At 37.4% G+C, this 24,158-nt stretch overlaps 1 protein-coding gene across 8 annotated transcripts in view; it reads right to left on the bottom strand.

Annotated features, from left to right (window-relative positions):
- Nucleotides 1–3,836: 3,836 nt before the first annotated feature.
- LOC135467816 (uncharacterized) overlaps nucleotides 3,837–24,158 on the bottom strand; it is a 55,124-nt gene continuing 34,802 nt past the window's right edge. For 4 of the 8 annotated variants that reach the window (XM_064745684.1, XM_064745687.1, XM_064745685.1 and 1 more), the window contains 8 exons: nucleotides 20,271–20,639; nucleotides 19,078–19,283; nucleotides 14,068–14,106; nucleotides 10,138–10,175; nucleotides 9,327–9,438; nucleotides 8,299–8,407; nucleotides 7,833–7,944; nucleotides 3,837–6,731 (listed from right to left, as the gene is read on the bottom strand). In XM_064745684.1, the coding sequence (XP_064601754.1) occupies nucleotides 6,580–6,731; nucleotides 7,833–7,944; nucleotides 8,299–8,407; nucleotides 9,327–9,438; nucleotides 10,138–10,175; nucleotides 14,068–14,106; nucleotides 19,078–19,283; nucleotides 20,271–20,639 (1,137 nt within the window). In that variant the 3' untranslated portion in view covers nucleotides 3,837–6,579. Of the gene's footprint in view, nucleotides 6,732–7,832; nucleotides 7,945–8,298; nucleotides 8,408–9,326; nucleotides 9,439–10,137; nucleotides 10,176–14,067; nucleotides 14,107–19,077; nucleotides 19,284–20,270; nucleotides 20,640–24,158 lie in introns of those variants that run through there. The other 4 variants (XM_064745689.1, XM_064745686.1, XM_064745690.1 and 1 more) reach the window with 4 other exon arrangements.

Genomic DNA, 24,158 nt, shown 5'->3' with positions numbered 1-24,158 from the left:
CGATTAATAGGCACATGTTAAGTTGTGTGACGCCAGAGTTGACATCAGGCCGGTTTTAAGGTAGCTTGACTACAATCCCCACTACCCACCACATTTAACTGATTTCCGGTCAGAAGGCAAACACAGTGCTCTGCACTGAGTGTGGAAGATGCTGGTTTCACCAGTATGCTAACACACGACCTCCATACACAAAGTGTGGATAGATTTACGGCGATATGGCGGACCCTTACTCCAAAGCCATTATTCAGAACGGACTACAGCAACGTTTACTCTGCCAGGCTACCCGACAAATCGACTGCAAGAGAAGGAAAGCTTTAAACCAAATCTGGTTCGACAGAAGAGAAGTTTACAGAGACCTTGTGTGTATTCGAACAAAGACCCCGAGTTTTTCCGCGAAATCTTCAACTTCTAGTCAGGGAAGTGTATCCACGACCGAAGTAGAAGGCATCGAGTCTTCCACCAAATCCCTGTCGTCGTCCTTGTGTAGCACTTCGTCTGATCTCTCCAATTTGTCCCTGTCCACTGATACTTTGACCCTTCAGTCGTCCAGAAAAGAGAAAAGGGTGAAACCAAAGCAGCGTCGCAAGAGCGTGACCTTGACGCCAAAGATCGTAAAGCGAATCGCCGAAGTCAATTCCATCCATTTGAACTTAGAGAGACTTAGTATCGCCATCGAACAGAGACAAAACGTTATGGCTGAACAGAAATTGGAAAATGAACTGAAAGTCATGGCGGCTGCAAACGCTGAACCTTCTGCTGACAATACCGCTGGAGAAAAAAGCCAAGATGGCTACAATCTGGATTCTAAAGAAACCGCCAAAGAACGGTCTAGTCGAGAAGCTCAGAGGAACATAACAGGAATACGTGATAAGAGATCCCTGTCTTCCTAGAACAACAAACACCACCACCAACAAAAAAAAAGTACCCTCTGATTGATTATCTAGTGGATAGCCAGATTTGAAAGCACGCTATGGGCGGATTTCCTCTTTCCGCGTTCTTTATTAATTGAATGTGTTGTGGTAACATTCATATCATTACTGGATTCCGACGACTTGTGGTGCATGGTGCATGCAAGACTCAAAAGCATTCTTGCTGGACACTTTTACAACTTTTCTCAAAAAGATGACTTAAGTGAATTAAGCCAACAACGAAAAAGCCATTACAATTCTGCTATGCAAATGAACTTGGAACGCTTGGGAAACATGTCCTGGTAACCCTGTGTATGTTATTCATTTATCAGATATCGTAATGTAATGCCGATAAATATAAAATAAGTAATATTATCATGTATCACCTCTAGTCTTGAACTTTGTCCTTTTCCAAATCCATGGCATATGAGTTTGTAATTAATTGAAGATTGAAGGTTGACTATTTGGGGCCTTATCAACATGATGTTGTGTGTACTTCACGTCTGATGGAAAATAAAATTGTCTGTTAGAAAATAAAGCTTTTTGTTGTTACAAAGTAAAGGCTGAATAGTAGGAAATAGTAAGGGTTGTCTGTTCGAAAATAAAGATTTTTTTGTTGTTATAAAGTAAATGTTTACTAGGAAATAAGGGTTGTCTTTTCGAAAATAAAGTTTTTCGTTGTTACAAAGTAAAGGTTGTATGCTAGCAATTAAGGGTTGTCTTTTCGAAAATATAAAAGTTGTTAGGAGTACAGGTTGCATGTTTGGAAACGTAAGGGTTGTCTGTTTTGTCTATGTGTTCAGTAATATAGTGATACATGATATATTTACTCTTATCCAATTATTTGTCACGCTTTATTGTAAAAAATATGTACGTACCGTAAACCAAATATTCTAAGCACTCATTTTTGACAGAAACACGTATTCTTCTGTAGAAAGAATTAAGAGAGTTCAGAGTTTCATTCTGTGATGTTTATAGTGTTTAAGTAGACACTCATCAATGTTATATTCACAAGATCCGAGCAAAGCCCGGAGAGGACAACGTCACATCAACGTCTTAACATGTTACCAGTGAAGAATGGACGCTTTATATCTTCCCATTTCAAACCAGTATATGCGCCAGCATATACTGGAAAAGAAAGCACGCTCCTTAGAAACATGGATTTGGCAGAATGTCGTCAAGTAAATGCTGTTGTAAAATGCATCATTTTCAGTGTGTCTACAAGATGGGCTTATACGCCACTTTACAAATACAATAAAGGCATATTTACAAACATCTCTTTTGACGGATTAAATATGATTATTAAACTTTCGAAAACGTATTGACCAAAGGGCTGGTTTAAGGAACGACTACAGACCTAAACAAATCAAAACGTGTGTTTTAGAACTCTTACGTCATTGTGAACATTTTAAGACAGCACATCGCAAGCAAGAAATTAAAACCCTCGTATGTCTCACCGTAAACGGTGCCTTTCTCTATAAGTGATACTAGTATATCCGAACGTCGTGAAACTCAGCTCTGGAAATCGCGTAGGCACAGACAAAAGGCTATGCTTGTTTTCAGCTATAACCACATAGCCACATTGATCCCACAAGCCTTTGGATAAGCATAACAAAAGAGAACATGGAAAGAACAAAAAGGAACCAGTCCTACAAAAATATATTTTGTAGTCTAGCATTAGGATATTATCAGTAATTCTTCTAGGTATGTAACAATCTCTTTTTTCAGTGATAACCGTAATTGGTTTCCATGTATATCGGTGTTGTTACGGCTTTGTCCGGGCTATAACTAAGCAAGACGTCACGCTTTCTTCGACTTGCCTAATATAAAGGCTATTGTATAATACATATGAATAGACTTTGTTATAGCCTTCTTTAGACCTTATGACAGACCTGTGCGATGTTTACTATAGACGTTGCGGAGACGTCTCCAAAAGGTATTCTTGCGGTAACTGTTCAGCGCCGAGTTCACTAAAAAAGAACACCGAGTGCATAATGTGACACGGAAATTCATTACTGGTTTTGTTTATGCTGCACACAAGAATATTAAGGTTTATGTCTGGAGACAAAACACACAAAACCCGTGGACATCGTCTGGAGGAAATCAGTGTTTTTTTTACCATGAGAATTATTTACCGTATATGACTTGTTTAACGCCATACTCAAGAATTTTTCTTCTAAACGATGCTCGTCAGTTTGATGGTAGAAGAGATTAGAGAGGCTGGGGCAAATCACCGTCCTTACTGAAAAACTTTCGTACGTTTACATGGAAATCGAACAAATGGTGCAAATTGAAATATCCGCTACAAAACTTTTGACTTTCAAATGGTGCCCTTGCTCACTGCACGAGTTGATTTCACAAAAGAAAAAGAAAAAAACATACCAGGGGCGGACTGCACCTAATGCTACACGACTGGTAACAATGATGTAAGGAATGTTATCACGACAAGTTTGCCCGCAGTTGGCATTTGAGTGTGTAACATTTGATCACGCTGTCCATTATACCTGTTCCTGGAGATTAAAAACCTGTCGACGACGATCGTGTGGCCGTTTGCGTACTTGCCTTACCAATACCATATTCGCATCTGCTCGTCAGTAACTTGCCAATAATAACCGATGGTACATTTATCTCGGACACTCGGGTTTCATTATTTATCATTTAACAATACGTTACGCAATGGTAGCTTTACATAGCTCTACCTTTGCTTACGCTACCAGTACAGTTATGTGGACTAATGTAAGGGCAACATGCAAGTTCTTCCCTATTATAGATGGTAAAATTGGTAAACGGAGGACATAACCGTCTTCCAGTCACATAATGTCTGAATGAACGAATGAATGAATGCATGTTTATGGACTAACGCAACTTCAGCAATATTGCGGGTGTATCCCGGCGAGAATTCTTGAATGAAAAAGAATAAAACGTATAAGGCTTTGTAAATCTGAACCAGTTGCGGCTTTATTTCAACGAGTTGGCAAATGTTCAGTGACATAAAGAGGAAATAGATTATTGTACATCTGTATCTTCCGGATTGTGATTTTTCTACAGACAACAGCTTTCGCACGTCATCACGTGGGTGGAACATCCATGATTCCAACGCAAATGATGTACGTGGTATAGCTCGTGCTGTAGTAGCTGACGCCCATCCGAACATTAGCAGCTGTCTCAGCTTGAGCTATAGGAGGTTCGGCATTATACAAGTACGTCACAATATGCCCCTGGTATTGGGAGATAAATGTCAAATGAGTTTTGAACAAAAATATAGGTAACATGTCAAGACTAATCTTAACAACACATATCAAGTCAGACACATTTGTCATTGAGCCTTGAAGACAGAACGTTTTTATTCAGCATAGGGATAGAGGTAAAGGTATTAATGGTATAGTCTACACCCTTTTACCACAGGTGTTTATACATTCAGCACTGCACAGTAATATAAGGTATAGCGTCAAAGTAAATATCTATTTACAGTATACAGAGTTGGTTGTTTTGTGGACAACATATTCTGCACCTAATATCAAACAGACAGTGAAAGTAAATACAGTGATGGGTTGGTTGACATGTAGACACCAAACTCATCCACATTGATATCAGGCAAGGAGAGAAAGTAAATACAGTGATGAGTTGGTTGACATGTAGACACCAAACTCATCCACATTGATATCAGGCAAGGAGAGAAAGTAAATACAGTGATGAGTTGGTTGACATGTAGACACCACACTCATCAACATTGATATCAAGCAAGGAGAGAAAGTAAATACAGTGATGAGTTGGTTGACATGTAGACACCAAACTCATCGACATTGATATCAGGCAAGGAGAGAAAGTAAACACAGTGATGAGTTGGTTGACATGTAGACACCAAACTCACTTTATAGTGATATTTGGCAGGGAGAGAAAGTTAGTACACAGTGATAAGTTGGTTGATATGCAACACTGGTAGTGAAAATGAAAGTAGATCCACAAATTACAATGAGTAGAGGGTTAACTTGTAACCATTTATTTGTAGCGTAATATCAAACAGACTGAGGACAAGCAACAATAAAATATACATTGAAATTATTACACTGAAACAAGATTCACTTGCATAAGACCTCTGCATGGCATGATTCCAAAAAAAAAAAGAGATAGAAAATAGATTTTATAAAATCTATAATAATATTTAAACCAGCTGAAGACAGTTTCTCCAAAACTGTATCACAGGCACAATTCATAAACATATACAGAAAATGTTTTCAACATGTGCACAAATTCAATCCCATTATTTATATACACATTTGACCATCCCATTCATATATTTTTAGGATATGTATATGTTTATAATGATTTTGTTGGCAGAATATTCATCTGGAGATAAAGTATATGCCTTGAATGATGTGTTTGAATATTTTCCAAATCTGATATACAAACATCTTCATATTACCTTTTCCGCAAAAGTTTTGAGAGATTTATGAAAACATCTTTTTATTATATTTTTATTTAACAAATTACTCTAAACAACTTAAGTGTCCTCAAGAATGTCTAAAATCTATGTTAAGCCATCTAAGTTAACAGAGTCATTATAGTGGAGATTTACACTCTCCATCATTTTGCAGCGTCAATAACTATCAATAATGAGTAAGATGATAATGTTGTCTGATATGATATATATAAATAACTGGTTTTAACCAGATTTCTAATGCTAGAGATGAAGGGACTGTCACCTAACAGTATCGGATAACATAAAAAATAAAAAAATAATAATACAGTAGTTTAAAACAGCCATGTAAAATTGATTTCCTCTCTATGAATATACATACACATATATTATGTAAATAGATCATCTACAATCTTAAAGCAGTGTCATTTTGAATAAAAAGCATATACTTATTGATTCTCAGAAATTAGCTACAATTGCAAAAACAGATAAATACTTTTCTATATGCAACTTTAATTATGTTATAAAAATTGTCTTAACCAGGATTTACTCCCTTGACCAGATAAATATGCAGACTACCTGTTAAGCATTTTACATTCTGATGGCCTTTGTGTATATTTTACCAATTTTAAAATTCTCTCAAGTCTATCACCTACATCAACATCAAATCCTGTTCAGAATGAGATTATTTGCAATGCATTCTGGGATTAGAAGTGGGGTAAGAGGCACACTTTACACAAGTGTGACAGAAGATAATATTATTTTACTTCTTCCATTGAATACAATCAAGAAAAACGACTGGAAGGTTCAATATTGTTTACCTGAAAGTTTGACTCTTTTTCCTCAAAAGAACCCAATACTTCCAATGATTATGAAGTACTGCAAATGCTTCATTGAAAGAACCAAACTGGTCTTGTGTTCTTTAGGTACAACATAAAAATCAAACAGCCATGTGTTGTAAAAAACTCATTGCCCCATTTCAATACCTACAATACAAAGAATGTTCAAATTTGGACATTTTGCGCTTGGTCTTTTCTGATCTATCAGATCACAAGTCTCTCATTTCCGACACCAAGGAGACTAATATTAAACATTTAACATTTTATTAATAATTATGGGTTCAAATGACCATCATGATCTGTTTCTGCAAGGGAGCTAAGTTTGGTTCAGTAAAACTATACAACTGTTTATTTCTCCCACAACTAATTTTCTTTATTCCACAAAAAGATTTTAAAATTAGCAGAGTTTTCCATTTTATTTGTCTTTACGAAATGATAATGATTTGAACATTCCAGATTTCTTCTTCAAGAGGGCTGGGTCCATTTCACTATGTGACAGAGTTAACTCCACTTCCATCCCCTTCTCCAGAGACAGGTGGCGCTGTAAGTCCTTGTCATAGTCTGTTTCTAAGTCACAAAATAAGAGTTATCTTGTGTTAAATGCTGGATCAAAAGTTACTTCATGGCTTTGTCAAGTTCTTGAGATATAAGCATCAGGGGAAAAAAAAATTTTAAGCTTGCTTTGATAGTTGTAGGTCACATATGACTATTTATCCTCATAAGACAAAAATCCCATCTCGGCCAGTATGAGGATTACTGACACCATATTTCTGCATATCCTATCACTGAGTGAGTGAGTGCTTGGGGTTTAACGTCGTACTCAACAATTTTTCAGTCATATGACGACGAAGGAATCATTAGGGTGCATGCACGTGTAATGTGCCTCCTTGTTGCAGGACGGATTTCCACCGCTCTTTTATTTAGTGCTGCATCACTGAGACGACTTACCGAAGGCAAGTAAGCCGCCCCACCCGAGCCATTATACTGATACGGGTCAACCAGTCGTTGCACTATTCCCTTCATGCTGAACGCCAAGCGAGGAAGTTACAACTTCCTCTTTTAAAGTCTTAGGTGTGACTCGACCAAGGATTGATCCTGGATCTACCGGTCCCGAAGCGGACGCTCTACCAACTGTGCTATCCTGGCCGGTCCCTATCACTGAGTAACTACATGTAATAATATTTATTTGATTTATCTGATTGGTGTTTTACACCTTACTCAAGAATATTTCACTTATACGATGGCGGTCAGCATTAAAACCAGGCAGAGCCCAGGGAAAACCCACAGCCATCTGTAGGTTGCTGACAGACCTTCCCACACAGCATAATCTGGACTTGGAACTCATAGTGACCGCATTGGTGGGAGGCTCCTCAGTCACTGTGCCGTGCTGGCATGTTAACCCCCTCAGCCAACATATGACTATATATATCAAAGCAAAATATGTTTGATGGGCGTGACCTGACTGACCATCTATCCAAAAGTTTTTATTGGGGTTTTGATAGTTTTTTTAACATATTTTCTCTCAAGTTAATGTTTTTACATTCCTCTCCTTTTCATCAGCCTATCCTTCTGACCTATTGTACATTTTCAGATAGGGTCGGGTTATGACCAACATTGACTTTTGTAATGACCGCCTGAGCAACTACGGTACCTCATGCAAAAACTTACCTCCAAGGAGATACTTTAATGAGAATCCCATGGTTGCCAAGTGACGATTACTGGCTTCCTTCAGATCAAAGATAATTAACCCCTCAGCAGCCACACCCTTCCCATGGTCCACCTGAAATGAGGTATATGTAAAAGGACATTTATATGGTAACGATGTCATGGATAGGCCTACGAATAATAACAACACTGTAAATCAAGTCATCATTTGAAAAATTGTATTATCTTTGAGTACCATACTTCAGGGACTTGTAATTTAATTGGCTATTAAATATGGAAATATTCAACGTCTTAATGTTAACACGCAATCCACCTTTATAAGGCAGTTGCCTTATAATTTCATTAGGCTTACTTTTTACATTGTGTCACATTAAATACATAGGGCCTACATATATTATTTAAACAATATCTGGAAGTTGCTGTTGGGTTAGAACCAACAACCTTTAGGGCCATTTTTCTGTTTGTTTACCTCAAATGGGAATTCAAACACGGCTCTGTCACCACTGGCTTTCAGGACTGGCGTTTTGGCAACCACTTTTCCTGGGGCTAGTCTCTTGGTACGATGGTGTGCTCGTCGACTAAAAATAAACATCATCATATACACGTAGGCCAAAAAAAAAAAAAAAAAATAAAAAACAAAAAAAAACTTACAGATGTATTTTTTATATGATTGGTGTTCAACACCGCCCTCAAGAGGTTCTGATCAAATTTCCGCTCATTGCTATATACCTGACAGCTTCCTGGTTAAAGTTGCTGTTGGATCAACAAACTTTTCAAATGTAAACACATCAATGTGGACTAAGGGTCCAAAAGTTAAAAGCTTTAACCATCTGAGTTAGCTTTGAGTCAGTTCTTGTGTAGTCAGTTTCCTTGTAGGGACACATTTACAGTGCTGCCTCACTGGACTGCAATGCTTACAAATGAAACCCCACAATGTCACAATATACTGACACTGCACCAAGCAATACACAGTCCAGTTCCTTAGTATCAAACAAGAAAATGTCAAAATCTACAATTCAAAAACAGATTACTTAAAAGAATACAAGAAATGAATGAATAAATGATAGTGGATTTATGCCATCCACACAGATAGCAGTTTCGTATGCGCATTGTTACACTAGTGCAAAACGTGTCATGCATCAGACAAACAGAAGCACATGGCGATTTTTGGCTACTCTACAACGCACACTTTTACGACAGCCCCACATTAAACTTGTTCTAAATTTTTATGTTTTTCGAAGTTTTCAACATAAAACTATGCCCAAGTCCATGTAAAGTTTCAGGTGTCACAAAAGGATGCACTTAAAATTTTTTGCACAAAATTTTTCAATTTTGCATCAATGCTGAGGGTTATAACGCCTGAACATCATGTTGTCTATGGAGACATGCTGTTGTTTTGATACTTTAAGACTCAGACGAATCAGACGTGGGTGAAACTTCTGTATCTGGTTTATATCACAGTCATTTGTGATGTGCAGGACAGAAGCAAGCACTTACTTGTCAACTCGGATCTTACAGTATACATCCCCTTTCAAGTGGCTCAGTCCAGACGCCCAATGGAGTGTGCCTCGAACCTTGTAAAACTTATCTGATGGTAACACGCTGCTCGCTGTACACAAATAAAACACCAAATCTTCTTACAAGTTTTTCTTGAGGTCATATGCCATTCATGGAAAAGGCAACTTAAACTTTTAAAGTCACTAGTATCTGATGACTGAACATTTCGTAAGATCTCGTCAGATGTTCAGCCTACCTAAAGACAAGCAACCGGAGATACAGTGAACTTGTACATTGTCATGGTGTGGCAAAACACCAACATGATAATAAGTCAACTAAGTTAAGCAATTTCCCTTTTTGAAGGGAAATACCATTTTGAAAATATTTACTGGATATTTGGTTTTTTAATCTAAGTGTTGTTTACTGCCATAAACAACACAACAGAATTTTTCATTTATACAATGCTGGTCATATTAATGGCTTCAGGTAATTACCATTATTTTTATGTAAAGTGACATGTACTTGCTTTTGTTTGATGTACACAGTTAATTAATATTTTTCAATGTACTGTATTCCACCTAAAGTTTGGCCTGTAATAATTCACTTTCAGCAGCACATAAAGGTCTTAAAATGATATTTTTGAGTTTTCCTGCTAAGAAATTAATCAAATTTCACAACATAAACTCTTAAGGTGTCCTATAATTTGAATGAATCAATCAGAATCAAGCAAAGTGTGTCCCATAAAAAATGCCAGGTGAAATACAGTAGCTAGGCTACTTGTATTTAACAGCCGATTATTGTTTCAGCTTACCTGTAGACACGCTATCCCAACCACCAAAGGAATGTAGTCTGAAATCAAAAAAAAAAAATAATAATAAAAGAACAGCATTTATCAGTGTAGCAGTGGAATGTTCACAAAGTGAAACTCTTCACAGTTTATGCATACATAGGCATACAAAGCTGTTCATTAACATATAATTTATCCACCTACAATTCCTTCCCAGCTGTTATGAAGTATGCATCGCCTCGGATTTTATTATTTGTATATATGGGATGTCAGTAAGAAACAAATCCTTTCCCTTACAATAATTCACGTACTTGTAGTCAGATATTTGGACATGTACAGATAAATAAATGAAGAGAGAAGACTTTCACATTTAACCAAACAACACTCAAAGCTTTATACATGTACATAGAGTATAGTCTACCAATTTTACCATTGATCACAAAATGCAATAAAAATACATGCTTACCCTAGTACACGTGAAACAATACATGCTTCATATACATCATATATATATATATATATAGAACACAGATCAATACACTGAAGCAATGACCTCAATCAACTCCATGTAAAGTACATACAGGCACATGTGTTCAAAACATTGAGGCAAAGGTAAAACATCAATGCAAAATTCAATTACTGACTGTACCCTTGGGGGATTGGGGTAGGTTGAATTTATAGCTCTTAATTTCTGCATCTTAAAGAGATACAATTGAAGCCGATTGGCAGACAGTGTACACAGGATTTCCTGCATTAAACCCTTCATCCTTGGTCATGGTTGAGTAAGTCTGCCCTACCTAAAATTCAGCTTAAGCTACATATAGGTACACCCTGCCCTTAGCCTATCTCTCTCTCTCTCTCTCTCTCTCTCTCTCTCTCTCTCTCTCTCTCTCTCCAGCCAATCAGAATTGATTCTGTATTCCTTTAAATCTACATTAGAATTGAAATTTCTAATGAAGTAATTTTATTGCCAGAAAAGTAAAGGCAATTTCAGTACTCCAGCACATGTAAGTCTTTGGTTAACAAACTTTTTTCCTCAGTTGTTATGACCTGTATATGCAAATAAATGTAGTCTGTTATACATCAGTTGAAAGAAGTCATTGAGTCAGGATCAAATGCATATTGATAATTAATTAGGCCACTATATAATGAAGTAAGTAACGAATGTAACAGGGTCCACTTTCAGAAAACTTTTCACCAATCAATTTTCTTTTAACTTTTCTCAATAAACAAGTTGGCTTAGGGTGCTATAACCCAGATGTTATTTTACGAAAAACCCTGATTTTTTGTGAAAGTGGCCCCTGATATTTGTAAAAGTTTCAGTCTTAAAAATGTTATCCACCCCAATAACACTGGCAAAGATTGAACACTGTAAACTGCATGATCTGAGTTATTATGCTGACTGATGTCTTTTTTATATTTTCATTATGTGAACATGCTCACATCTTGATGGTTAGAGTAGATCGGTTTTAGAAAGCTACCCATATTGATCAACATGTTCTGACATCTTTTTCTTTCCATTTAATGAATTTCTAATAAAATGATTTCTTTTCAAAATGAGCTCATTTTCATGCAGTTCACAGTAAAAATATTCTTGCGCAAAACCAAGAAAAGTATTCCTGATAAGCAAAAAGAGCTTTAGATGGTATAGATAGAGTAGGTATAAAATAATAGTTTATTTCTATGGTAAACATTCTAGCTACTGGTTATATAGTTAGACAATTCATCATTCACGCACGCTAACTATCAGATGAAAGTATGAAAAAAAAAACTTGGACATGCTGATATTGCTGAAAATGCAGATGTCAATTTGTCAACGAGGATTACACCAAAATGATATTACAGATCACACATAATTCAGACACACACATGATAACTTATTGCGGCTCCCCTAGAAATAATTTTCATAACCTCTAAGTGAATCTGTTCGGCCATATTAAGTGCATGCATTGATGTATCCAGACAAAACGAAGCAGCATTATAATATAATTGTGGTTTTAAACTCTGAACCCTGTTTTGTCATGTTGGACCTTGCCCCGACCAAACTCACAATACCGATCACTCATTTCAGATATCAGGGACCGGGATCATGAAGCAATATAAAGACTTGAGTCCAAACTTCAATCTTTAAATTGGATGTGTTTCTTAGCTGAAATCTGTTGTACAGTAACACACTCAGACTTTACTACTTTGACCATGTTACATAAGAAATAACAGTTTTAAAGGAATATGAAAGTTTGACTTAAGTCTAAGTTAACACGCAGCCTGCAGCACCTGTCAAGATTGTCACTCGACATGTACATAACTCAGAGAATTATACAGTTAATATCCCAATACCCCAGAGTAGCTCAAAAGTAGACTTTAAATGAGACCACTTCCTCCATCAAACAATGAAAATATAAACTTCAAGAAAAAAAACACAAACAAAAAACATGTATTTAAAGAGATCATTCTGATTTCAGTAAGTATATACAATACACATGTAGCCTACATACACAGGTACACAGCCAACATAAGGAAATCCCTTCAATAAATCAGGAGGATCAAAATGTAGCAACAAAGTGTAAGGATGAATTCAGGATGAACATGAATGGTGTGTGAGCTTGTCTGAGCTACATTAAATGTAAATATAAATAAGATGATTAAGATCTGATGCAAAATGAATATAAAATAGGCCCATGCATATATTTTACATTTCCATTTTTGAAAGGATAGTGTGCATATTTCAATTCTAATGAATGAATTCAAATGTAAGATGAAAACAAAATGTTTTCTTCCCACATCTATGTGCTGTTTTACTTAATGCTGTTTCTAAAATGTTTTCCTCTGGTTGTTGTTGTACATTGACTTAATTGTGTAGTCAGCTCCTACTTTGCTGTGTCGTCGTGGTGGTGAATGCTGCATGTTTTACACATCATACTTGTCCGGAAAGCCTGATGTTAAATGTGCGGAATATAACTGAAAGGTGAAAAGTAGTAGTATATATACATGTTTTAACTGACCTACATCCCAAACACACAATACAAACATTTCACATCACACTGACCTCACCTTAAAATTGACTTGCACACAACATTCCAGATTTTATAAACAGATAGCAAAATGCTATAGCGGAAAATGCAAGAAAACAAATGTGAAGTCTGAACCTTAGAAATTTTAAATCCAAAATTCTCAAAACAATATGATTTCTATGTTCAAACCACATCAGTTCTAAATTCACAATGCTCCAACCACATTAGTTCTCAATCCAAAATCCTCAAACCATATTAGTTTCAAATCAAACCAACACCACATTAGTACATGTAGCAAAACTAAATGGCACAAAGTGTATTAGTTTCAAACCAAAGGGGAATTAGTTTCGCTTAATTCCATAACCAAGAAGGCATAATGTTACAAGGAAAGCAACGCTTATCATTTTGGGCCCAGTTGTTCAAAAGCATATCAGGAGCCAATCCTTTATATACCTACGTTAGTCCACACTAAAGTTTGAATCCACTCGCTTGTTTTGTATTAGGGTGGGACTAAATGGTATTAAGATTAAAAGTTTGGCAGGTTCCATAATTTGTTTTTTTCTTTAACGTTATGGCATATGTTAAGAGAGATGACAATGCAGAACATTAGGTAATTCCAGACCCGTGACATCTATTAAACTTAAATTAACACATCATTTATTTTTTCACCTAATTCTACTTACGAATTATGCTAGGGTGTGTATAGTTTGAGCACTATTTAAGCATTTACATGTTAGACTAAAACTAAGGTTGACTAGAGGCTGATTTCACTGATTACCTGTGACTGTTGTCTCTGCTCTTTTTTACTCTCAAGGTCTTTTTGTTATAATTAGTAAAGTTTTTGCTCATGTTTTGAACAACTGGCTCATATGAAAACCAAACCATGTGTGTAAGTTAGACAGGTAAAGGGGATAATAATGCAAACTTTGCAATAATGATATACCTTTGTCTTCCGAAGACACGGCTCCGCACTGAATGACCGCTGTATACATTTTCAGGGGAAAACAGAGACAGTGAGTGGTCAGTGACCAGTTATAGTTACAGACATGGGAAGCTAGCAGCTTTTTACATACATACATACCTACATACATACATATATGCAGCTGTCATTCAAGCCGGCAATATCTCCATGCATTAACACAACATTATGTGGTGTAGATGCTGATTAAGACATGACCATAGTTCAATCCACCCAGGTAAGTGTTTGAACAAGCCAATAAGACATTCTGAATGACATTTTTTCCCCCTAAAGGCTATATATTGCAGCACAAATGTACTCAGCAGCAAAACTCACTGAATACAATTTCTAAGATGCACCTCCATACTGAAAAACATGCATACATATACATACATGTATGTGAATGAGCAGTGACGTATGTTCTGTTCTATACTCATAAAATACATGGAAAAATATCATCACAAAATTCTTTATGAAATGCTTTCTCTTTCTGAAATTATGATTAAGAGATCAGTGACAGAAATATTATAATTTAGCCAATACAGATGGTATATTAAAGAAATCTAAAAATCAAAACATCATCCTAAATTTCTCTATATGCCATGTCCTCTTGCATTTCCTACACAGCATATTTAGTTGTTAGATTATGAATGTTACAAAATAATAATATGTATTGTGACCATGACAGGAGAATTTTGTAACTAAGAACTGATAACCGAAAATAAGAAAATCGTGTTTTGTTGTTACGGCAACCAGAAACCTGACCGTTAGTTCTCATTAAATCTAAGTACAACAACTGCTACAGTTTTAACTGAACTATGTCATGACATTCAACTGGTTGTGTTAACCTACTGTGGTTATAATTAACAACAAAACAGACAATAACACCGGCTTGTTAGTACTGGTATATACACATAGCTGGCATGCATGGATGAATACAAGAGCATATACAAGAACTGTAGCATATGCATGCAACTGATGTGTGTTATATCATATTTATGACCATCAAATTAACTTTACAGAAACATATATCTTGCAAATATTATTTCAATCTTTACCTTTAATAATTAAATACAGAAAGAACAAAACATTATCAAATTTACTCAATTTCTTACTTTATCACAGATTTAACACACTAAAAAATAGATAAAATATGTTGCAAAATTAGCACTCTCTCCATTCATACACATTCCCACAGCTTTTCGTGTGTGATGTCAACAATAACAATAACAACTGACCTGTAAACTTCAGTCCCTCCACCCAAGAATCAAACACGGCTTTGGCTTTAGGGGGATTATCTGTTACCATCAACCTCATGTGAAAGGGTAGGGATAGGCTATGGGTTATAGCCTAGCCTGCGATAAAGAGTCCAGGAGATTTGGAGGGTGGGATTGCACATGTAAATCAAGTAGATGGACCCGTTGAACTTTACCTGTTATTTTTTTCCCCCCAATTTTCAGTATTACAATACTGCACTTCAATGTTGTTCTTTAGCAATGCCAATGCCAAATGCCACTTTAATAAGCAGATTTTAAGTGTTCCTGCAATTAGTACATTTTAAGGTTTTCGGTAAATGATGAATGTTGACAGCCCACTACCATGAAAAAGCATGTAAAGCTGTGTAATTATACAAATTCAAGAATCTTGGGACCATGTCAAAATAATGAGATAATGGAGAGGCGAGTGACAGGGGGGAATCTCATATGGTGATGAAGTGGAGAGCCTAAGACTTAGGGAGTGTGGAGTCATAAGGGGCACCAGAGAGTCAAAATAATTTCTTAAAGAATACATGAAAAGAATACATGGGGTATTTTTATACCAGTTAATTACCCCTCTATATTATAAATATTTTCTGTCAATGGTCAGATTTTTTAAGAAATTACATCATGGCTGATCTTGCTCGGAACTCAGTGAACATCTCTGATGTGCCCCGAGCCCAGTGAACCATGTGGCTACAGCATGGGCAAAGTGACATGTAAACAGATACAACATGGCTTCCTCAGGCCAACGCAGCACCCCCTCTGTGCGCCTACACCTGCCCCCATTCGGCCTGTTTACCACACTCCCACTGGAAGTGGTTTCCAGTGGTTGAGATATGGGTTTGGGGGTGGGTGAGACATGGCTTTAGTCTGGTGAGACATGGCTTTGGGTGGGTGAGATATGGCTTTGGGTGGGTGAGACATGGCCTTGGGGTGGGTGTGACATGGACTTGTGGTTAGTGTCACGGGGCCTTGGGGTTGTTGTGACATGGCTTTGGGTGGATAAGACAAGGCCTTGGGGTTGTTGTGACATGGCTTTGGGTTTGTTGTGACATAGCCTCAGGGCGGGTGTGACATGGCTTTAGGTGGGTGCGACATGGCCTTGGGGCTGGTGAGACATGGCTTTGCGTGGGTGCGGCATGGCGTTCAGTCGGTATAACATGGCCTTGGGGTTGTTGTGACGGCCTTGGGATTGGTGTAACATGGCCTTGGGGTTGTTGTGACATGGCCTTGGGATTGGTGTGACATGGCTTTGGGTGGGTGAGACAAGGCTTTGGGGTTCTTGTGGCATGGACTTGAAGGTGTGGGAGACATGACTTTGGGTGTGTGAGACATGGTCTTGGGGTTGGTTGACATGGCCTTGAGGCTGGTATTACAGGGCCTTAGGATTAGTGTGGCATGGCCACGGGTTTGGGTGGGTGAGATAAGGCCTTGGGGTTGGTGTGACATGCCTTTGGGTGGGTGTGACATGGCCTTGGAGCTGATGTGACATGGCCTTGGGATTGGTGTGACATGGCCTTGGGGTTGTTGTGACATGGCCTTGGGATTGGTGTGACATGGCTTTGGTTGGGTGAAACATGGCCTTGGTTCTGATGTGACATGGCCTTGGGACTGGTATGACATGGCTTTGGGTGAATGAGACATGGCCTTGGGGTTGGTGTGACATGGCCTTGGGTTGATGTGTCATGGCCTTGTGGTAGGTGTGACATGCCTTTTGGGTGGGTGAAACATGGTCTTGGGGTTGGTGTGACATGGCCTTGGGGTTGGTGTGACATGACTTTGGGTGGGTGAGACGTGGTCTTGGGGTTGGTGTTACCTGGCTTTGGGTGGGTGAGACATGATCTTAGGGTTGTTGCTACATGGTCTTGAGGTTGATATGAGATGGCCATGGCTTTGGGGATGGTCTGACACAGCCATGGGGTGGGTGAGGCATGATTCTGGGTGCTGAGACAGGCTTTGGGTGGGTAAGACATGACTTTGGGTTGGTGCAATATGACTTTGTGTCAGTGTGATATGAATTGGGTGAGTGAGACATGGATTTCAAGACATGTCATTTGGGGGCATGGGTGACATGACTTGAAGAGTGAAGGCGACATGATCTGAAAATGGACATGAGGATGGGTTAGACGTGGCTTTGGGTGGGAGTGGCAGGTCATTGGGGTGGGCTTAGAAATAAAACAATGTATGTCATTGTGTCATTGTATCATTGTATCCTTGACACCTTCATGTTACTGGCATATTAGGAGAGCAATAACAGGTGATTATGGGAGACTGCATATGAAGTTTAGATGTAGCCAGCTTGCCCAATTTTCACCATATTTCAGACCGATCCCCAATTTAGTTTTTTAACTTATTTAATTTGAATAGTTAATGTTGTTCATGTATCATTATTAACACATGGATTATAAACTGTGTGGTCAGGTGGTTGTTACATCATTGTTATTGTTTGTAACAGCAATGTCATTGATGGACGTAATTAGGTTGTCACAGCTTTGTCATTGCTTGATGTAACTTGTCAATCTGCACTGTTCGACAAAATGAATTACGTAGACAGGTATTTATGGAAGCAAATGAAGAAGCTAATTGTTTTTGTTATTTTCACAATGCTTTTTCCATTATTGGTGAAGTCATGACGTAAATAATCTTCAGACTAAGGGCTTTAACATAAAACACAATCATGAAAATGAGGCTAAAAACCTTGCAACTTTAATGCGCTATCTTATAGCCAAGAATGAGAAAATATGAAGCCACATTGAATATTAGGCAAAGAATAGTAAAAAAAAAAAGTGCTGATGAATTCATTGTGATCAAAACAAAAACATAAAAACAAACTGGAACATGAAAGAGACTCCTTCAATTAGATACATATACATGTAGTTGCTTTGCTTGATCTATTCAAATTTGGCTATGAAAAAGACATTAGCTGGCAAGAATCTAGCTGAATCTTTAAACAACGTTCATCCTACAAAAGCAAGGTAAATCTGAACCAGTGCACCAGTTTTCATTACAAATTTTATTCTTGATCAATTAATTCTGTCGTCATGAAATGCATCTGACAAAGGAATGCTATGGATACATGCGCTGATATGTACAGAGAGAAAAACAATCAACATAAATGTGTCAGTGGGAAGGTTTGCCAGCAACCTGCAGATGGTCGTGGGTTTCCTCCGGGCTCTGCTCGGTTTCCTCCCAACATAATGCTGGCCGTCATCGTATAAGTGAAATATTCTTGAGTATGGCATAAAACACCAATCAAAATAAATAAATCAACATAGATGTACATGTAGAAATCATTGTAATGCTCTTTTCCATGGACACTGCTTTCATGTTATCAATAACTTTCCTTTGGGAATGAACTTTCTTTTGTACGTAAAAATATACTGGGTGAACCAATTTGTTCTGAGTTACCTTGCTTTTAAATATTCTTATATACTACGTGTACATCTTTACAAAACTACATGTATTGTCACTATATGTCGTTAACATGGTAGATTAGTGTAACTAACTAGCTAGTAGGATACACACTTAGATCTATACAGTGCGTTAAACATAAAAATTGTCTTCACAGTGTGCAATCAGCTGTGAAACAAGGGAGGCAACCTGAAGAGTCTGCTGTTGATGTACATGAAGGGGATCTTTGGTGGTCAGGGTAGACTTTTATGAGCTGTGGAGTGATAATGACAAATTAGGAAGACAGGAGGGGGGAATAATGGAGAGGGGAAGGAGAAGGGCTTACGATTCAGAGGGTCGCAGGCGGTGGGTGGAAAACGCGGGACTTTTCTTATCTTTACTCTGACTAACGTTGACATCAGACACGGAACGCTTCATTCTCATGCCAGATCTGCCAGGTGTCAACCTTCTCTGTGGTGGAGAATCCGGTACTTGTAACCGTCCATCGTCAGGCTGATCCTCTCCAGTCCCGGCACCATGACCACCATTTGGCTACAACATGAGCGAATGAATGAATGATAAAAAAACACCACATCGGCAATATTTCAGCCATATTGTGGTGAGAACAGGCTGGAGCATGATGGACATGTAAAATATCAGTTGTGAATTGTATGTGGCATAATGGGATTATACAACCTCCTAAGTGAACTATTACACTTTTCGTGATTTACCCCGAAAATGAAAGTCCTTTCAAGGAATTGTTCTTTCGGTACTACTACATTTAGAGGTGGATTTGTGTAGGACAAACATGTAGATGTTCAGATCTTCGATAATTCTCTCTATACTACAATTTTCCAATTGCTCGCCGATTGATATAACATTTCACAAAGGCAATGAGCAGAAATTCTGTGCCTTAAAACACCCAATGCTTATGTTAGTCAGATTCGAAACAAACATTCTGGAAACACATATCCCTACTAGTTTACTATCTATCATGATAATAACTATATGAATGTCGAAATACACAATAAGACAAAAAAAGTGCCATAGTTTTGTCCAAAATGGCCAAAACTTGAACTTAACCTGTGAGTTGCCATGGTGGAGGCTGAGAAGCCATGTACAAGGTTCACAAAAATGTCAACGCTGCACAATGATACAAAAAAATCCATAATTTGTCCATCATGGATGACAACAATCCAAACTTGAACCTAAGCTGTAAGTTGTCTTGGAGATATTTGACTTCAGAAAGATTTGGAAAACACTTTTTATGAACATTCCAAAAACGTGATCTGTATTTAAAAAAAAATGTCATGTTGAAGCCATGTAACAAATTTCATTTTGACAGGAAGAACCATTGTGAAAATGAAAAGTGCACAAAACTGTTTTGTGACAGACTGAGGGACGGATCAAGGGGTGCCTGTGGATATTTTGTAGGGGACAAATAAAAAGATGAGAAACTTTATACTAAGAAAATTAAATGTTAATCTCTGTGATATTTTCATGTACAGTGTACATGTATTTATAGTTCACTGTACTCACCATGTATGTTTTGTGTTGTGTTCCATTCTCTGTGTGCCTGATGGGCTCTGACGGCAGGTTGATCACTGGTACAGGCACAGTGGGGGAGGCGGGAACTTCCATGGACGAGTCCACAACAGACACGTGGGAGGAGTCATAGCCACTGATGTCAGTCTCCAGAGATGAATAGCCTTCATTTCCTGAATAACCAAAGGAGTCATCTCCTCTGTTGCCATGGTGACTGTTTGCAGACTTGATGGCGTTCTGAATCTGTGCACTGCCTGTGGCAAGCTTTGAGAGTGGACTTTGGTCATGTGTCGAGGACGTCTTAACGGGATGTGAGAAGTCCACAATAATGTTGTTGTTGTTGCTGTTTCTGTTCTCAAGTGTCTGGGAATCATAAATCATGGATACTGATTGGTTGAACGCTGTAATTTGCATGTACGGTTTATTTGCTCTACTAGTGTTTTCATCCTCAAGAATGTTTCAGTTATGACAGGCAGAATTATTGGTGGAGCATGCGGGAAAGTATCTGAAAATCTTCCTGCAAAACCAATGCACCTCAAGTCTGATAGGCTACCTGGGAAACCAATGCACCTCAAACCTGGTACCTGAGAATCCACCTGGGAAACCAATGCACCTCAGGCCTGATAACAAAGAATTACACTGGGAAACCATCCCACCTCAGACTAGACCGCTCAGGCCAAGGAGTATTATCTTTGGAACCATTGCACCTCAAGCCAGATTGCACCTCATGCCAGATACCCGAGGATTTTCCGAGGAAACCAACACCCCTCAAACCTAGTACCTGAGAATCCACCTGAGAATCCACCTGGGAAACCAATGCATCTCAAGCATAATACCTAAGAATCATCCAGGAAAACTAATGAACCTCCAATCTGATACCTGACAATCATCTTAGGAAAGCACAGACAGAGGTGCTGGATTTTACATTTGGATCGTTCCAGCTATCATGTATAAACATACAGGTAAAGGTACCATGAGACAGGCATGGAGAACACACTGCATCTTGATCAGCTTAAGAGGTTTATATACAAGATCTCTATGTAACCATGCTATTGCTATTGAATAAAGCTTTAACAAAATTGCCAGTTATGGAGCTGCCCATCAATCATAAAGCAATTTTCAGAAGTTCCACTGATAAACAGGGACACCCCTACTTGACTCCAGCCTTCAATGTAATGGCATGCTGCTGATTGGCTGAGAATGTCACACCCATAGAACAGGTTGGGGAGTAACAGAAGGTTCTCATTTGTTGAAAACAGAATTGTTCTTTTTTTTTTCAAGACTGGAATTATGAAGGCTAAAGTGACACATCACCTCTCAAATAACTCATAAAACTGTAATGACTTTAAACGTTATGACTCTGTAAGTGTTTGTTAACGATAGCAGTACTAATGAGGTGCTGGTGCATTAGTATTGGTATTAGTGACAAATATTACTGAAATATTACGGTGTGACAAAAAAAAAATAACTCCAAGACATTAGAATTATAAATTTGCAATAAATGTCTTTATTATTAGAAGCACATTTCAGTTTTGGTGGTACATGCATTACTGAGATGGTGATGTTAAACCATACCATTAACATGGTGCAAATTGTCACTTTAGCCTCCATCAAATCAATACATATTCAGGCATGAAACAGGTACAGCATATGAACCTGGTACAAACCAATCCTTCTGGTACCAGGCCTACAATATGGGAGTTACCTTTGTTTAAGCCTATACATGTTCATTATAACATTCTAGTATTTAGACATAGGCCAAAGGTACTTGTATACAAACACACAAACAAACCTTTCTGGCAGTGATACACGTATGTACCAAACAGACATGACAAGCAGACAAACAGACACAGAATGTAACAGAAAGCTTTGAAATCAAAATGAAGGTGAAAAACAATACCCAAGACTAAAACATTGTCAAGTTGAGATAATTCACAGTTTCAATAAGCACCATGATACTGGGTAATTTGCTGTTTTGGTCCATAAAAATTGAGGTTCATGAAAATCATGCTTAAAACATGTCTGTTGACAAAATTAATGGCTTCCAATGGAATAGAGGAAATATTTGAGGTGGTCATGAAAATATGCTTTAAATTTGCTATTCTGCTTGATTTCTATCTGAGTACTATGTACCATTTTCCAATCATACAGGTATCTGTCCCTTAATTCCTGTCCTTTTGTCTTCACTTCTGTTACACATGTACAAATACATGAAATACATGTACATTTAATTCCACCAAAGAAATCCATGCTATTGTTCACTTAAGCTTGCAATACTATTAAAAAAAAACACTACATCTGCATTCTATTCAAAACACAATACATTTACCAGTATTGGTCACCATAACCAAGCATCTACACAATTCTATCTATCAAGAAAAAGCACCAGATTGACTTCATAAAAAAGTGTGGAGTAAGAAAAATTAAGACCTGTACTGATCAAGCCTTCCATTATATTATCATGCTTATTGAACAAACTGAATTATACAAAATCTACTCATTATATAATTCCAAAAAAGCCATTTAATTCCAGAGCCTGCTTCACTACAAGAATACACATATATGTACCTACATGTACCATGGCAGACAGTATTGTAACCACTTGTCATGGTACCAGTTACCTAATTGCATGGCATGCTATGTAACTTTTTGTGAAACAGACTCCTTTCCATAATTGGATAATTCCAGTTAAGGTGCTAGTTAAAATGTTTTGCACTACTTAAACATAACAAAATGTGAATAAAACACTACTATTCAAGGCCATAAGAAAGTTTAAGTACTGATGATATATAACAAACTGATACATGTCCATGTGTAGGTTTTATGCCAATTCTGCCAGGTTACATGTGTTTCAAACATTGTAGTGCAAGTTTTTGGTCCGGTAACCATTCTCCTTATCAACCAACAGGCCACAAACATGCATGTAAACCAATAAAGTGCAAGCCAGAGGTGATCATAATCTCCACTAAAGTCCAGTATTAATATCAAACTGGTGAATATAGCTGCAAAAATTTGAAAAAGCCCTGATATATATATGTGTACAAAAGAGATCCCAAAAATATACAGATACAATGTAAATAACTGATCTGAACAAACTGTTATAACATCCCACTATCAAATAATTTTAATAATGGCTAATTATTCAAAAATGCCAGTTTCAACTGTAAACAAATTCAAGATAACTACACTGTTGCCTAAATCAGTAACAAATTTGACCAGTAAAGATACTTGAGATGCAATTTGAAAATATAATTTATAATACTAAAGTGTATTGTTCTTGTAGGGGGCACATACATGTACATTCGCATGTATGAAATTCACAGAAATTATAAAATATCCCATCCAGATCTGACATGCGCGATAACTACCAGTATGCCAAATTATGCACTTTATCTGTGGTCAAACATCGAGGATTTAAAGTACCGCACTTTAATCGAGTCTTCAATGATAATATGAAAGTTACATACGTTAGTTACATGTTGTCATATGTGTTAAATATAACACACCCACCCTCCCATCCTTGATCTGTTTCGCTACTGGAACCTACCACAATGATATGTGTACACATGTTCTCATAATAATCTAGCAAAACACAACATTATAATTGCATAGTTAACTTTAACAAAGAAGATCCTTAGGTTTCAAACTTCCATAACAGATTTTAATATAAAAAATAAACCAAATTCTATACATAAAGCTTTTATGTGTTTAGCAAATACATGCAACTTCATGACGTAAAAATGTTATAACTAATGTATGTCCTGGTTTGTATGCATGTTAGTGTTACAAAAATATTGTGCTTTACAATAATATGTCAAAGAGTTTCTGTTGTACAAAATAACAGATGATATAAGTTTTTTTGCCTTTGAAAAAGCTAACTGT

This window comes from Liolophura sinensis, chromosome 6, assembly GCF_032854445.1.
Source record: "Liolophura sinensis isolate JHLJ2023 chromosome 6, CUHK_Ljap_v2, whole genome shotgun sequence".
In the NCBI taxonomy this organism is placed as follows: Eukaryota; Metazoa; Mollusca; class Polyplacophora; order Chitonida; family Chitonidae; genus Liolophura; species Liolophura sinensis.
Note: the sequence above shows the minus strand (reverse complement) of the source record. Positions and strands in the feature narration are given on the sequence as shown.